The 18308-nt window shown below is 38.8% G+C and overlaps 1 protein-coding gene across 3 annotated transcripts in view; it reads right to left on the bottom strand.

Annotated features, from left to right (window-relative positions):
• Window positions 1-18308, bottom strand: part of ACVR1 (activin A receptor type 1) — a 107077-nt gene that overhangs the window by 13157 nt on the left and 75612 nt on the right. For all 3 annotated transcript variants that reach the window (XM_055292062.2, XM_063646018.1, XM_055292063.2), the window contains one exon: window positions 13313-13510. In XM_055292062.2, the coding sequence (XP_055148037.1) occupies window positions 13313-13510 (198 nt within the window). The remainder of the gene's footprint in view (window positions 1-13312; window positions 13511-18308) is intronic.

The following is an 18308-nucleotide window of genomic DNA, read 5'->3' as shown; positions in this document are numbered from 1 at the left end:
AAAAAGGAAGGAGGGTGGGAAGAAAGGTAAAATAGGAAGATGGAGAAAGACAAGAATGAAATACGGACCAGTCCACCTACTATCCCTGGTGTCCATAGGCACAATCACGGGGCTCTGAAAACAGGCCTGCCCTACTCACCTCTAGGGCCCAAGCATGCCATCTGGAGGTCTGAAGAAAGGCTTCCTCCACCAACAGTCACCACTCACAGTGCCTAAGCACAACTTCGAAGGGTCTAGGGATCAACTTGCTCCACCCACCACAGCCTGCACCCATGTGCACCAATGGGAGGCCTCAGCCTCCCAGTGCTTTAAAAGGCACCCACCCAGTGCTGCCCCTGTCAGGGCCCATGTGCATCATCTGGGGGCCTAGGGATTATCTGCTCAGCCCGCTGCCACCACTGGTGTGTGTGTATACCTTCTGGGGGATTGAGGATGAGCCCGCCCAGCCTGCTAGCACCTGCACACACATCACCTGACAGCCTAGGGAGTGACCTGCCCTGATGGTCACCACTGGAGCCTGCGCATGCCTCCTGGGGACCTGGCGACTGGCCTTCCCAGTTGGCTGTTACACAAGCTTGCTGCCTGGAGGCCCAATGGCTGGCCCATTCCACTACTGCCATCATCAATGCCACACATGCCACCCAGAAGCCTGATGACCAGCCTGTCTACCACTGCTGCCACCGCTGGCCCCTGAGCAAGATGACTGGAGACACAAGGATGAGTCCATTGGATTCAATTCCATCGGTGCTCACATATGCCACCCAGGAGCAGAGGACCAGCATGCCTGGCTTGCTGCCACAACCACTTGTGCCCAAGGACCAGTCTTCCTGGCATCCCCATCCCAAGAAAACCCTCACCACAGCCTCCATTAATTTCAGCCTAAACCAAAAAGGACTCACAGACACCACTGATGCCAATTACAGCTGAAGTAATCATATGGATACTACACTAGTGAACCTACCCAGAATCAAAACCAAAGCACCCTACCAACCCAATATAGGAAACAGTCTTTCCCTACAAAAACCAAACCATAAAACTGGGAGAAACAAAGGTTATACTAGATGTGCTGATATCAACATAAAGACACAAAGAATATGAAAAAAAAAAACAAGGAAACATGACACAGTAAAGGAACACAGTAAGTCTCCAGCAACAGATTCCAATGAAGAAAAAATAGGTAAAATGCCTGAAAACAAATTCAAAATAATATTAAAGAAACTCAGTTAGATATACGAGAACACAGGTTAAAAATACACAAAGAAATTGGAAAAACAATTCACGATCTGTGGTAAATTCAACAAAGAAATAGGTATCATTAAAAACAAAAATCAAACAGAGGTTGAGGAAAAGATGGCAGATAGGAGGCATGACTAAATTGCAGCTCCCACTCAGATGGACAGAGCAACGTGTGGAGACTTGCGCCATAAACCTTTGCTCCAATAACTACTCCAGGAATATACCAGGAAAGCTGAAAGAATCAACGGACCCTTTGAAGGAAGTGGATTGCTCCTGCAGGACCTGGAGACAGCCCAAATACTCTGAGTGCCCAAACTGTGAAAGTGGGAAAGGAGGACTGACTGTCCACCCCTAAACACACACCCTCACTAGGGAACCTGAAGGTCCAGATTATGGAAGAAGGATTTGACCTTACCTGGAGCTGAGACAATTTAGACAGCTGAATGAAATACAAGGGCACAGGAAGCAGCGGCAAATGCCCTATGGGCTCTCTTGGTCCCCAGGGAAGCCATTTCTGACTTGTCTTATAGTGGTCCTTGGGAAGCGCTGCCAGAGGAACTGGGAAAAGACCACAGCGAGATGGAAACCTCCAGCTGAACTTTGTAAAAATTCTAACCAAATGCAAAGTTACCTTGCCCGAACTCAGGGGAGGGCATGAATCCGGTGTCCAGACGTGACAGGTGGGAAGGCATGCAAGCCCTGCTTGCCTTCTCTGCCGGGAAGCTGGTAGCCTGGAGCAAGTTCTCAACCCTGCTGGCCCACTGCCTGGAAACAAACTTGGTACTGTTGAGGGGGTGGGGAGCATGGTGGGAGTGAGACAGGCCTTTTGGGTTGGTGGGAACTGGGTAAGGCCTGTAACTGCTGGCTTTCCCCTACTTCCCTGACAACCTGCATGACACAGCAGAGGCAGCCATAATGCTGGGAACATAACTCCATTGACATGGGAACCACAACCCCATTCCCCACAGCAGCCACAGCAAGCCCCAACCAAGGAGAGTCTGAGCTCAGACATGCCTAACCCTGCCCCTACCTGATGGTCTTTCTCTACTCATCCTGGTAGCTGAAGATAAAGGTCATATTCTCTTGGGAGTTCTATGGCCCTGCCCACCACCTGATCCTCCCCTATACTACCACAGCTAATGCTCTCCTGAAAGCACCACCTCCTGGCAGGAGGCCAACCTGCACATCAAACAACTACAACTAAGGACCCTCACAGAGTCCATTTCACTCCCCTGCCGCATCCACCACAGCAGGTGCCGGTATCCATCGTTGAGAGACCTGAAGACAGGTCACATCACAGGACTCTGTGCAGACACCCCCCAATACCACCCTGGATACTGGTAGCCCTGTGTGGGTGGCTAGATCCAGAAGAGAAATAATAATCACTACAGTTCAGATCTCAGAAAGCCACATCCCTAGGAAAAGGGGGAGAGTAGTACTACATAAAGACAGCACCCTGTGGGACAAAAGAATCTGAACAGCAGCCTTGAGCCCCAGACCTTCCCTCTGACATAGCCTATCCAAATGAGAAGGAATCAGAAAAACAATTCTAGTAATATGACAAAACAAGGTTCTTAACAACCTCCAAAAATCACACTAGCTCACACCAGCACTGGATCCAAACCAAGAAGAAGAAATCCCTGAATTGCCAGAAAAAGAATTCAGAAGGTCGATTATTAAACTAATCAAGGAGGCACCAGAGAAAGGTGAAGTCCAACTTAAGGAAATTCAAAAAATGATACAAGACCTATCAGATTGACAGAAGATTTCTCAGCAGAGACCCCACAAGCTAGAAGGGATTGGGGCCCTATCTTCAGCCTCCTTAAACAAAACAATTATGAGCCAAGATTTGTATCCCTTGAAACTAAGATTGATAAATGAAGGAAAGATTCGGTCTTTTTCAGATAAACAAATGCTGACAGAATTCGCTACTACCAAGCCAGTACTAACAAGAACTTCTAAAAGGAGCTCTAAATCTTGAAACAAATCCTGGAAACACATCAAAACAGAACCTCTTTAAAGCATGAATCTCACGGGACCTATAAAACAAAAAAAATACCATAAATGCATTTTTAAAAAACCAAGGTATTCAGGCAACAGCATGATGAATAGGAATAGCATCTCATATCTCAATACTAACGTTGAATGTAAATGGCCTAAATGCTCCACTGAAAAGATACAGAATTGCAGAATAGATAAGAATTCACCAAGCAACTATCTGCTGCCTTCAAGAGACTCACCTAACACATAAGGACTCAAATAAACTTAAGGTAAAGGGGTTGAAAAGATATTCCATGCAAATGGACACCAATAGCAAGCAGGGGTAGCTATTCTTATATCAGACAAAACAAACTTTAAAGCGACATCATTTAAAAAAGACAAGAGGAACACTAAATAAAGATAAAAGGCCTTGCCAGCCAGGCATGGTGGTTCACGCCTGTAATCCCAACACTTTGGGAGGCCGAGGCGGGCAGATCACGAGGTCAGGAGTTTGAGACCAGCCTGGCCAAAATGGTGAAATCCCATCTCTCCTAAAAATACAAAAATTAGCTGGACATGGTGGTGGGCTCCTCTAATCCCAGCTACTCAGCTGACTGAGGCAGGAGAATCGCTTGAATCTGGGAGGTGGAGGTTGCAGTGAGCCAAGATCGCATCACTGTACTCCAGCCTGGGCGACAGAGCGAGACTCCATCTCAAAAAAAAAAAAAAAAAGCCTTGTCCAGCAGGAAAATATCACAATCCTAAATATATAGGCACCTAACACTGGAGCTAGTAAATTTATAAAACAATTATTACTAGACCTAAGAAATGAGATAGAGCGCAACACAATAATAGTGGGGGACTTCAATACTCCACTAACAGCACTAGACAGGTCAAGACAGAAAGACAAGAAAGAAACACTGGATTTAAACTATACCCTAGAACAAACGGACTTAACAGGTATTTACAGAACACTCACCCAACAACCACAGAATATACATTCTATTCATCAACGCAGGGAACTTTCTCCAAGATAGACCATATGATAGGTCACAAAACAAGTCTCAATAAACTAAAGAAAACTGAAATTACATCAAGTATTCTCTCAGACCACAGTGAAATAAAATTGGAAATCAACTCCAAAAGGAACCTTCAAAACCATGCAAATAGATGGAAATTAAATCACCTGCTCCAAAATGATCACTGGGTCAACAATGAAATCAAGATGTAAATTAAACATTTCTTTGAACTGAATGATAATAGTGACACAACCTAATAAAACCTCTGGAATACAGCAAAGGCAGTGCTAAGAGGAAAGTTCATAGCCTTAAAATGCATACATCAAAACATCTGAAAGAGCACAAATAGGCAATCTAAGGCCTCAAGGAACCAGAGAAACAGGAACCTCAAGGAACCAGAGAAACAAGAACAAACCAAACTCAAACCCAGCAGAAGGAAAGAAATAACCAAGATCAGAGCAGAACTAAATGAAATTGAAACAAAAAATACAAAGGATAAATCAAACAAAAAGCTGGTTCTCTGAAAAGATAAATAAAAGTGATAGACCATTAGCAAGATTAACCAAGAAGAGAAGAGAGAAGATCCAAATAAGCTCAATTAGAAACCAAATGGGAAATACTACAACCAACACCACAGAAATACAAAAGATCATTCAAGGCTACTATAATACCTTAATGTGCATAAACTAGAAAACCTAGAGGAGATAGATAAATTCCTGGAAATATACAACCCTCCTAGCTTAAACCAGGAAGAATTAGAAACCCTGAACAACCAATAACAAGCAGCAAGATTGAAATGGTAATTGAAAAAATTACCAATGAAAAAAAAGTCCAGGACCAGATGAATTCACAGCTGAATTCTATCAGACATTCAAAGAAGAATTGGTACCAATCTTACTGACAATATTCTGCAAGATAGAGAAAGAATCTTCTCTAAATCATTCTATAAAGCCAGTATCACCCTAATACCAAAACCAGGAAAGAATATAACAAAAAAAGAAAAGTACAGACCAATATCTCTGATGAACATAGATGCAAACATCCTTAACAAAACACTAGCTAACCAAGTCCCACACCATATCAAAAAAATAATCCACCATGATCAAGTGGGTTTCATACCAGGGATGCAGGGATGGTTTAACATATGCAAGTCAATAAATGTGATACACCACATAAACAGAAATAAACACAAAAATCACATGATCTCAATAGATGCAGAAAAAGCATTTGATAAAATCCATCATCCCTTCATGATTAAAACCCTTAGCAAAATTGGCATACAAGGAACATACCTCAATGTAATAAAAGTCATCTATGACAAACCTACAGCCAACATTATACTGAACAGGGAAAAAGTTGAAAGCATTCCCTCTGAGAATTGTAACAAGATAAGGATGTCCACTCTCACCACTTCTATTCAACATAATACTGGAAGTCCTAGCCAGAGCAATCAGACAAGACAAAGAAATAAAGGGCGTGCAAATTGGTAAAGAGGAAGTCTAACTGTCACTGTTTGCTGATGATATAACTGTATACCTAGAAAACCCTAAAGACTCCTCCAAAAAGCTCCTATAACTGATAAAGGAACTTACCAAAGTTTCTGGGTGCAAAATTAACATACACAGATCAATAGTTCTGCTATACACCAACAGCAATCAAGCTGAGAATCAAATCAAGAACTCAATCCCTTTTACAACAGCTTCAAATAATCGATACGATACGATACGATACGATACGATACTTAGGAATATACCTAACCAAGGTAGCGGAAGACCTCTACAAGGAAAACTATAAGACACTGCTGAAAGAAATCATAGATGACACAAACGAATGGAAACATATCCCATGCTCATGGATGGGTAGAATCAATATTGTGAAAGTGACCATAATGCCAAAAGCAATCTACAAATTCAATGAAATTCCCATAAAAATACCACCATCATTCTTCACAGAACTAGAAAAAGCAATCCTAAAATTTATATGGAACCAAAAAAAGAGCCTGCATAGCCAAAGCAAGACTAAGCAAAAGGAAAATATCTGGAAATAATATATTACCTGACTTCAAACTATACTGTAAGGCCATAGTCACCAAAACAGCATGGTACTGGTATAAAAATAGGCACACAGACCAATGGAACAGAATAGAGAACCCAGAAATAAACCCAAATACCTAACAGCCAACTGATCTTTGACACAGCAAACAAAAACATAAAGTGGGGAAGGATGTCCTATTCAACAAATGGTGCTGGGATAACTGGCAAGCCCCATGTAGGAGAATGAAACTGGATCCTCATCCTTCACCTTATATAAAAATCAACTTAAGATGGATCAAGGACTTAAATCTAAGATCTGAAACATAAACATTCTAGAAGATAACATTGGAAAAACCCTTTAGACATTGGCTTAGGAAAAGACTTCATGACCAAGAACCCAAAAGCAAATGCAATAAAAACGAAGATAAATAGGTGGGACTTAATTAAACTAAAGAGCTTCTGCACAGCAAAAGGAACAGTCAGCAGGGTAAACAGACACCCCACAGAGTGGGAGAAAATCTTCACAATCTATACATCTGACAAAGGACTATTATTCAGAATCTATAAGGAACTCAAACAAATTAGCAAGAAAAAAACAACTTCATCAAAAAGTGGGCTAAGGACATGAATAGACAATTCTCAAAAGAAGATATACAAATGGTCAACGAACATATTTTAAAAACACTCAACTTCTCTAATGATCAGGGAAATGCAAATCAAAACCACAATGTGATACCAACTTACTCATGCAAGAATGGCCATAATCAAAAAATCAAAAAATAACAGATGTTGGCGTGGATGCGGCACAAAGGAAACACTTCTACACTGCTAGTGGGAATGTAAACTAGTACAAGCACTATGGAAAACACTGTGGAGATTCCTTAAAGAACTAAAAGTAGAATTACAATTTGATTCAGCAATTCCACTACTGAGTACCCATAGGAAAAGAAGTCACTATACGAAGAAGATACTTCCACACACATTTACAGCAGCACAGTTTGCAATTGCAAAAATATGGAACTAGCCCAAATGCCCATGAATCAACAAGTGGATAAGAAATTGTGAGATACCTTATCTGTCTGTCTGTCTGTCTGTCTGTCTATCTATCTATCTATCTATCTATCTATCTATCTATCTATCTACATGTATTTTATATATATATATATAATAGAATACTACTCATCTATCTATCTATCTATCTATCTATCTATCTATCTATCTATCTATCTACATGTATTTTATATATATATATATAATAGAATACTACTCACCCATAAAAAAGAATGAATTAATGGCACTCACAGCAACCTGAATGGAAATTTAAAAATGCAATCCAGAGACTAAATCAATCAGAAGAAAGATTTCTGAACTTGAAAACATGTCTTTTGAAATAACCAGTCAAACAAACAAACAAACACTTGACCAAAGAGGAATGAACAAAGCCTACATGATATATGGGACATCATTATACAACCAAATATTCAAATTTTGGGTTTTCCAGAAGGAAAATAAATGGGCAAAGGCATAGAAAACTTATCCCTACCCCCACCAAAAAAGCTGAAATTTCCCACATCTTTCAAGAGATGTATAGACATCCACATATAGGAAGCTCAAAGATTCCCAAAAAGATTCAGCCCAAAACGGTATTGTCCAAAGCACATTATAGTCAAACTTTTAAAGTCAATGACAAAGAGAAAATTCTAAAAACAGCAAGAGAAAAGCATCAAGTCATATATAAAAGACTTCCATCAGACTAACAGTGGATTTCTCACTGGAAATCTCATGGACCAAGAGAGAATGGGATGACATATTCAAATGTTGAAAGAAAAAACAAAACTGTCAGCCACGAATACTATACTCAACACAAAGCTATCCTTTCTAAATGAAGGAAAAATAAGGTATTTCCCAGATAAGCAAAAACTGAGGGAATTTATCATCACTAGACTGGCCCTACAAGAAACACATAAGGAAATACTATATCTGGGTGATATATGCCATCACAAAAAGACATGAAAGCATAAAACACTGGTAGAGCAGACACAAAAATAAGAAAGAGAAAAAATTCAAATTTAAGGAGAAAATATACAAACACACACACACAAAAACACAAACAGTAAAAGAAGAAGAAATGAAGGATATACAAAACAACCAGAACACGATTAACAAAAAGGCAGAAATAAGTCCTCACCTATAAATAATAATTTTGAATGTAAACAGATTAAATCCCTCCAGTTAAAAAATATAGACTGGTTAAATAGATTAAAAACAAGACCCAACTACATGATGTCTACAAGAAACCCACCTCACCTGTAAAGGCACATATAGACTGAAAGTGAAGGGATAAAAAAAGATATGCCATGCAAATGAAAACCAAAAGCAAGTAGAAGTAGCTATACTTCTATCAGATAAAACAGACATTAAGCCAAAAACTGTAAAAAGAGACCAAAAAAGGTCAGTACACTGTGGTCCCTCAGTTTACACAGAAGATTGGTTCCAGGACCCCAGTCTAAATCAAAATACATACATACTCAATACCACAGTTGGTCCTGTGAAACCCACAGATACAAAAAGTAGGCCCTCTATATACTCAGTTTTGCTTCCCACAAATACTGTATTTTTGTTGTTGTTGTTCACGTGTGGTTGAAAAAATCATGCAGTTCACACCTGCGATGTGCAAGGTCAACTGTATAATGATAAAAGGAGAGAGAATATCACGATTCTAGATATATATGCACCCAACACTGGAGCATTTTTATACAAAGCAAATATTATTAAACCTAAAGAGACAAATAGACTCCAACACAATAACAGTTGGGGACTTCAACATCCTACTCTTAGCACTGAACAGATCATCTAGACAGAAAATCCAAGAAACATTGGATTTAAAAATGTACTTTAGACCAAATGGACCTAACAGGCATTTACAGAACATTTTATCCAACAGCTACAGAATACACATTATTCTCATCAGCACATGAATAGACCATATGTTAGGCCACAAAACAAGTCTCAACAAATGGAATAAAACTAGAAATCAATAACAAGAGAAACTCTGGAAACTGTACAAACACATGGAAATTTAAAAACACGCTCCTGAACAACCACTGGGTCAATGAAGAAATTAAGAAGGAAATAAAAAAATTCTTGAAACAAATAAAAACGGAAACATAACATACCAAAGCCAAAGGGATACAACAAAAGAAGTGGTAACAGGGAAGTCTGTAGCAATAAATACCTACATCAGAAAAGTTGAAAGATTCCAAATAAAGAATCTAAAGATGGGCCTCAAGGACTAGAAAAGCAAGAACAAATCAAACCCAAAATAAATAGAATAAGAAAGGTCATAGCAAAACTAAACAAAATAGAGACCAAAAAGCAATCATACAAAGGATTAATGAAATAAAAAGTTAGTTTGTTGGAAAGGTAAACAAAACTGATAAACTGTTAACTACGCTAACCAAGAAACAGGGAGAGAAGACTCAAGTAAATAAAATCAGAAACAAAAAAGATTACAGCTGACACCACAAGAATACAAAAATCATCAGAAATTATTAGAAAACAAATTGGAAAACCTAGAGGAAATGGATATAATCTACCAAGATGGAACCAAAAGAAAATTTAAAAACTGAACAGACTATGAATAACAAGATGGAGTCAGTAATAAAAAGTATCCCCACAAAGAAAACCTCAGGACTGAATGGCTTTACTGCTGAATTCTTCCAAACTTAAATAGAACTAACAGCAATTCTTCTTAAACTATTCCAAAAAACTGAAGAGGACTGAATTGCCCTAATTCGTTCTGAGTCCAGAATTACCCTGATGCCAAACCAGACAAGGAAACCACAACAAAGAAAGAAAACTACAGGCCAATATCTCTAATGAACATAGATGCAAAAATCTTAAACACAACACAAGCAAACTGAATCCAACAACACATCAAAAAGATAACACATCATGATCAAGTGGGATTTATTCTTGGGATGCAAGGAAGGTTCAACATATGCAAATCAATTAATGTGATACATCACATCAACAGAATCAAAGACAAAAACCTTATCATCATCTCAATAGATGCAGAAAAAGTTCTGCATCTATTCAACATCCCTTCATGATATAAACTCAACAAAGCAGGTATAGAAGGAATATACATACTTCAACATAATAAGGGCCATATGCAACAAACTCACAGGTAAATTTATACTGAATGGGGAAAAGCTGAAAGCCTTTTCTCTAAGAACTGGAACAAGACAAGAATGCCTACTTTCACCATTCTTATTCAAAATAGTACTAGAAGTCCTAGCCACAGCAATCAAGCAAGACAAATAAATAAAATACATTCAGTATGGAAAAAGGGAAGTCAAATTGTCCCTCTTTGCAGGTGACATAATCTTTTATCTAGAAAAACCTAAAACTCACCAAAATATCTTAGAACTGGTAAGTTCAGTAAAGTTACAGGTTACAAAAATCAACACACGAAAATCAGTACTGTTTCTATATACTAATAAGAAACCGGCTGAAAAAGAAATCAAGAAGGCAATCCCATTTACAATGGCTACCAAAAAAAAAAAAATCTAAGAATTAACTTAACCAATGAGGTAAAAAACCTCTATAAGAAAAACTACTAATGAAAAAAGTTGAAGAGGACACAAACAAATAGAAAGACATCCCATGCTCATGAACTGGAAGAATAAATATTGTTGAAATGATCATACTACCCAAAGCAGTCTAGATTCAATGCAAACTCTATCAAAATACAAATGACATTCTTCATAGAAAGAGAGAAAACAATCCTTAAAATTTGTATGAATACACAAAAGACTCCAAATAAGCCAAAGCAATACTGAGCAAAAAGAGCAAAGCTGGAGGCATCACACTACCTGACTTCAAAATATATTACATGAAATTATAGTAGCCAAAACAGCATGGTATTGGTATAAAAACAGACACATAAACTAACAGAACAGAATAGTGAAACCAGAAATAAATCCACATATTTACAGCCAAATGATTTTCAACAAAGGCACCAAGAACGTAATTTGGGGAAAGGATACCCTCTTCAGTAAATGATGCTGGGAGAACCGGATAGCCATATGCAGAAGAATGAAATCAGACTCCTATCTCCTACCATATAAGAAAATCAACTCGGCCAGGTGTGGTGGCTCACGCCTGTAATCCCAGCACTCTTGGAGGCCGAGGTGGGCGGATCACGAGGTCTGGAGTTTGAGACTAGCCTGGCCAACATGGTGAATCCCTGTCTCCACTAAAAACACAAAAAATTGGCTGGGTGTGGTGGCACACGCCTGTAATCCCAGCTACACAGGAAGCTTGAACCCCAGAGGTGGAGGTTGCAGTCAGCCGAGATGGCGCCACTGCACTCCAGCCTGGGTGACACAGCGAGACTCTCTCTCAAAAAAAAAAAAAAAACACCAGAAAAAAAAAAAAGAAAATCAACTCAAAAACAATTAAAGACTTAAATGTAAGACCCTAAACTATAAAAATACTAGAAGAAAGCACAAGGGAAGCACTTGATGACATTGGTCTAGGCAAAGATTTTATGGCTAAGACCTCTAAAGCACAGGCAACAAAAAAAAAATAGACAAATGAGATTATATTAAACTTAAAAGCTTCTATACAACAAAGGAAACAATCAATAGAGCAAAAAGACAACCTGTAGAATGGGAGAAAATATCTGCAAACTATTCATCTGACAGGAGGCTAATATCTAGAATATACAAGGAACTCAAACGACTCAATGACAACAACAAAAATAATTTTATTAAAATATGAGCAAAGGATCTCAATAGACATTTCTCAAAAGAAGTCATATAAATGACCACCTGGTATATGAAAAAACTCTCAACATCACTAATCATCAGAGAAATGCAAATTAAAACCACAATGAGATATCATCTTACCCCAATTAGAGTGACTACTATCAAAAAGACAAAAAATAACAAATGCTGGTGAGAATGCAGAGAAAAGTGAACTCTTATACACCGTTGGTGAGAATATAAAATAATAGGGTCATTATAGAAAACAGTATAGAGATTTCTCAAAAAACTAAAAATACAGCTACCATAAGATCCAGCAATCTCACTACTGGGTATTTATCCACAACAAAGAAAATCAGTACATCAAAGGGATAGCTACATTTCCATATTTATTCCAACACTCTTCTCAATATACAAGATATGGAATCAACCTAAGAGCTATCAATGGATGAATGGATAAAGAACATGTGGTAAATATACATTAATAGAATAGTATTCAGCCATAAAAAAAGAATGAAATCCTGTCATTTGCAGCAGCATGGATGGAACTGGAGGACATTACGTTAAATGAAATCAGTCAGATACAGAAAGATAAATACAGCCAGTTATCACTCATATGTGGGAGCTAAAAAAGTTGATCTCATGGTGGTAGAGAGTAGAATGATAGTTACCAGAAGCTGAGAAGGTTGGGGAATAGGGGTGAGGATGGCAGTGGGATGAAAAGACGTTGGTTAATGGGTATAAACATAGAGCTGGATGGAAAAAGTAGGTTCTAATGTTCCATAGCACAGTAGCATGACTATAGTTGACAATAATATACTATATATTTCAAAATAGCTAGAAGAGACTATTTGAAATGTTCCCAACACAAAGATAAATGTTCAGGGTGATGTACAGCCTAAATGCCCTGATTTGAGCACTACATATTACATACATTTATCAAAATATCACATGCGCCCATAAATGCAAGTATTACGTATCAATTTTAAAAATTTAAAAGAAAAGAAATATGGAACAAATCCAAACAAAAACCAAGGAATGGCTGTTCTCTTCCAGAAATACTGTTTTCCAACCATCACTTACTGTGGTATATTTCAAACATAAAAGCCATTACACTCCATCTACCAGCCATAAATCAAGTATGAACGCCTATAACTTGACACGTATGATTCAAAGAACAATGTGAATTTCAATAGTCCCTTCGGCCCTTTTAAAGGTAGCTGGATCAAGAAAACTTGGATTAAGACAATATTGTATTAGATTAGATACCTACCATTGCTCACCATCCGCCTGGCCACTTCCCACAAAACAAGTCCAAAGGCCCAAATATCGACCCTCTTATAAGAATCGAAACAATCCACCTGGATGGTTTCATCTAGAACTTCGGGGGCCATGTAGCGTTTGGTGCCCACACGGGGATTGTTCCCCACATCAAGCTGATTGGTGCTCTGGGAATGCATGACTGCCAGGCCTGAAAGGAAGAAGATAACAATGTAATCAACCCACTTCCTTTCTCATAAGAGGCTGCTGAAGGATTTTAAACCAACCCCAATCAAAAGTGTCCTCTTGTGGATCCAGGGTCAATGTTGCGATACACTCACAATGATCCCTAGAATGCCCTTTGTGATTATTTCTGGGGTGAGAGCAGAAAAGGGACTAAATGTCAGAAACATTCTGAGGCTATCAGGTTAATATATGAACCTCAAAGAGACAAAAAGTTTTGGGTAAATGGTAGACCAATGCACTAAACCAATGTGGCTTGTGTTTGAAGTCCACAGGAAAACAGCCTCTAAGTGGCTTAACAAGAAGCAAATTAAGCTCTCAAACTCCACCACTGCTCTCACTAGTCTCCAAACACAAATTTCCAACAGTGTGAGATACAGCATTTAAAGTAATTTATCACTACATAAAGGGCAGATTGCTATAAGCACTGCCTTATTCCTAAAGGAAGAGCTGCTTATCTGAGCAATAATGCTGACCAAACCCACAGGCCTTTCTCTAGAATCATGGAAACAGACAGCATTTAACTGGACCTCAGTTGAAAGCACAACTCTCAGGTTAAATGGCTTTCAAATTATTTCTTTTTTTTTTTTTTTTTTTTTTTTTTTGAGAAGCAGTGGCGCGCGATCTCGGCTCACTGCAGGCTCCGCCCCCCGGAGTTCAAGCCATTCTCCTGCCTCAGCCTCCCGTGTAGCTGGGACTACAGGCGCCCGCCACCTCGCCTGGCTAATTTCTTGTATTTTTAGTAGAGACGGGGTTTCACCATGTTTGCCAGGATGGTCTCGATCTCCTGACCTCGTGATCCGCCTGCCTTGGCCTCCCAAAGTGTCAAATCCTTTCTTAAACCATGACTCATTCCAGAATTCCTCAGTCAATTAGGGAGACAGGCTTTCTTCACTGGCCAGTGGGGAGACAGATACATGCATGCTTTATTTGTGGATGATTTTATGTTATTGATGCATATGAAGACTGACTGAAAATGATTCCTATAACATTTGTTGTAATGAAAAGTGCCAAATTGGAGGAAGCAGTCCCTGTAAGCCACTGCAATGCAAATATCCCTTGGTGATCTCTCAAGCCATCTACAGAGAATGCTTCACCTTCCACTCCACGGCTTTGAATGTGGGGGATGACAATTTCATATAACATCAGGGAGCTAGCACACCTTATTTCATCCTTAATAATTGGCAAAGATACTGGCAACTGCATTAGACTAAAACAGACAGGTTCCTCTTTCACCTATTTTTATAATCAACCCCAAGATTCTATGGACACTGTGAACATTTCCCAAATCCTATGCAATAGTCCCCCCCTTACCCTTCAGTTACCCGCAGTCAACTACAGTCCAAAAATAGGTGAGTACAGTACAATTATTTTGAGAGACCATATTCACATAAATTTTATTATAGCATACTGCTATCATTGTTCCATTTTATTATGTTATTAATGTTCATCTTTTACTGTACCTAATTTATAAATTAAACTATAATAGGTATGTAATAGGGAAAAACATAGTATATATAGAATCTGGTACTATCCGGAGTTTCAGGAATCCACTGGGAATATTTGGAACGTATTTCCCATGGAAAAGAGGGGACTACTGTATGCCCCTCCACCATTTGCAGAACCAAACAGTCAAAATATCAGAATATTTAAAAGGTGCAAGTTAAATAGAACATGGAGATATTCTGAAGATGGGAGAAGCTTCAAAGAACTTGTGGACATATTTTAAAGCCACCATTGCTAGGATCTCCAGGTGAGGCATAATTCCCCATCCCTTGAGTGTATGCTGGACTATTGAATAGAATATCGCATAAGTGACAGTGGTATCTTCACAGTTAGGATATAAAAGATGTTATAAAATTATAAAAGGCTTCCTGTTTGTCCCTCAGCTCACCATGCACCATGTTATAAAGACACTCAAGCAGCCCTGTGGAGAGGTCCCCCTACAAGGAGCTGAGACCTGCTGCCAATCATGGCTGTAAGGGTGTCGTCATAGAGTTGGAAACTCCAGCTCTGGTTGAGTGTTCAGATGACTGCAACCTCCACGAGACCCTGGGCCAGAACCACACTGCTAAGTCATTCCAAGATTCCTGACCTTCAAGGGACTGTGTGAGATAACAAATCTGTGTTGTTTTAAGATGCTAAATTTTATAGGTGATTTGTTCTTAGTAATAAGTAATTTTTACACTAAATATGACAAAACAACCAGATGCAATTTGTAAACTTTGGCTGAGTTCTTCTTTGAAAAAACTGAAAATATCTGAAAATGAATATAAAATGCTACTAGAGAATTATCAATAATCTGTAGATACGATAAACTTATTTTGAAGAAGATGCATTTCTAAGTATTTTCAAGGGATGAATTTTGAAGTATTGAGGGGGTAAAGTGTCGTGATGCCTGTAACACTTTATTTTCAAATGGATTGGCAAAAATATACACACAGTCACAGATTGATAAAGCAAACATGGCAAAGTTTTAACAGTTTTTGAATCTAGGTGTTCGGGATTTAAGTGATCATTATAACATCTGAATTTTTTAATAATAAAAAAGTTAGAAAAACAGACGAGGCACAGTGGCTCACATCTGTAATCTCAACATTTTGGGAGGCCGAGATGGGATTGTCACTTGAGCTCAGGTGTTCAAGATCAGCCTGAGCAACATAGTGAGACCTCATTTCTACTAAGAACAAAAAAAAGTTAGCCAGGTGTGGTGGTACACACCTGTAGTCCCAGCTATTTTGGAACGCTGAGGCAGGAAGATCGCTTAAGCCCAGTACATCGCGGCTGCAGTGACCTATGATCAGCCTGGGTAACAGAATAAGATCCTCTCTCAATCAATTAATCAATATAATACTGACCTTTTTGCAGGATTAATCATAGAACACTATTTCTAATACGTGATCCTTAATTGCTAGGTATATACTGCAAAGTTATATACAAATTGTGGTCTTAAAAGAGTTGTTTCCTGTACTGCATTGTTTACCATATCCTGAATAATAACTCCTTAACAGATTTTTATATAAACCCATATATCTAATTGGAAGGTTATAAGCCAAAAGAAATGTAGTTGAAGAATTAATTAGCTGGACTTACTGCAAAGTTCCCCTCAACTCCTTCCCTACCAAGTCCCATAAACCAAAACCAAGAGCCACCTCGATTTGTCCACCCTTCCCAGACCACTGGATTATAACAGAAGCTACAACTTGAATCCTTATTATTTACCAGACATTTATAATACTTCTGGGCCTTACCAGAATCCTGTGAGGTGGACTTATTTTTTAGTTACATGAGTAATATATGATCACACTATTTTTTTTTTTTTTTTTTTTTTTTTTTTTTTTTTTTTTTTAGACCGAGTCTCGCTCTGTCGCCCACGCTGGAGTGCTGGAGTGCAATAGTGCGACCTCGGCTCACTGCAACCTCCGCTTCCTGGGTTCAAGCAATTCTCCTGCCTCAGCCTCCCCAGTAGCTGAGATTCCAGACACAGGCCACCAAGCCCGGCTATTATTATTATTTTTCTTTTGTTTGTATTTTTAGTAGGGACGGGGTTTCACCACATTTGCCAGGCTCATCTTGAACTCCGGACCTCAAGTGATCCTTCCACCTCAGCCTCCCAAAGTGCTGGGATTACAGGCGTGAGCCACCGCGCCCGGCCACGATCACACTGTTATGAAAGTTTCTAACAATGCAGAAGTACAGGGCACAGTGTCAAGCCCTGGAGTTCCTCTTGGCTAACTCCCAACCCCACCCGCCTTCGCCCTCACTGTCCCTGTCTCACTGAGTGAAAGCAGTGTCAGCACTTGGGCCGGGTAAATAGATAAATAGACTTGCACAAAAATACAGGGTAATTGAGAAAGCCAGAATTTAAACCCAAATCGCCCTGGCTCTAAGAGCCATGGAATAAGCCATAAAAGTCCTCTACACCACAACTAAAAATGCCTGCAAAAAACTTTAGGGCCGTGCTCTTTCAATGCTTATCCTAAAATCTTTCTTCTCCTACTTGGGAAACATTGTAAAGTAATTTCTCAATGTAAAAGCAAAGACTTTACAGGGATTCAAAGGAAATAAATTTTCCTAACATGTCAAATCCCTTATGTTTAAAAACAAACAAAAATAAACTTTGTTATTTACATAATTAAAGCTATTCTTGTCTAAACCTTTATGAGTCTAACAATAATTGCAATAATATGAATATCATATAAACCATGTTTAATCAAGTAGAGGGCCCTGAATTCTCATTAGCACAATTATTCAGCCAATATTCTAGGAATCCAGGAAGAACATGGTTTTATATAAAATGCCGCTATAAATGAAAATACTCTTATTTATAATGCAACTAAAGCTACTGAGTACTATTCTAACACCATAAGAATGAGCTATCCTAACAGGGAAAAGAGGAATCAGTTTAGGGATTATTTTCCTATTTCTTAACTTGATTCTTTTGCCTTGGTTACAAAATGATTTTAGAGACCACTTTTAAGACAAACTAATTCTATAGAGTATTTATTGTGCATCTACTTTATGTGAAGGTTTGTGAAATCAGAATGCAACAGTACTAGTTACTTCTGAGGTGGGGTGTGGCACGGACTGACTGAAGGAGCCTGAGGTAACTGTCAAGAGTAATGGGAAACTCTGTATCTCGACAGGGATTTGGGTTTTACAACATTCGTCAAAACTCTTAAGATTTGTATATCTCACAGTATATAAATTTTACCTGAAAAAAGAAAAAGCAAATAATGCATTCTTGTCAATGATATACTAGTGTA

Source organism: Symphalangus syndactylus, chromosome 9 (genome assembly GCF_028878055.3).
Source record: "Symphalangus syndactylus isolate Jambi chromosome 9, NHGRI_mSymSyn1-v2.1_pri, whole genome shotgun sequence".
NCBI lineage: Eukaryota > Metazoa > Chordata > Mammalia > Primates > Hylobatidae > Symphalangus > Symphalangus syndactylus.
Note: the sequence above shows the minus strand (reverse complement) of the source record. Positions and strands in the feature narration are given on the sequence as shown.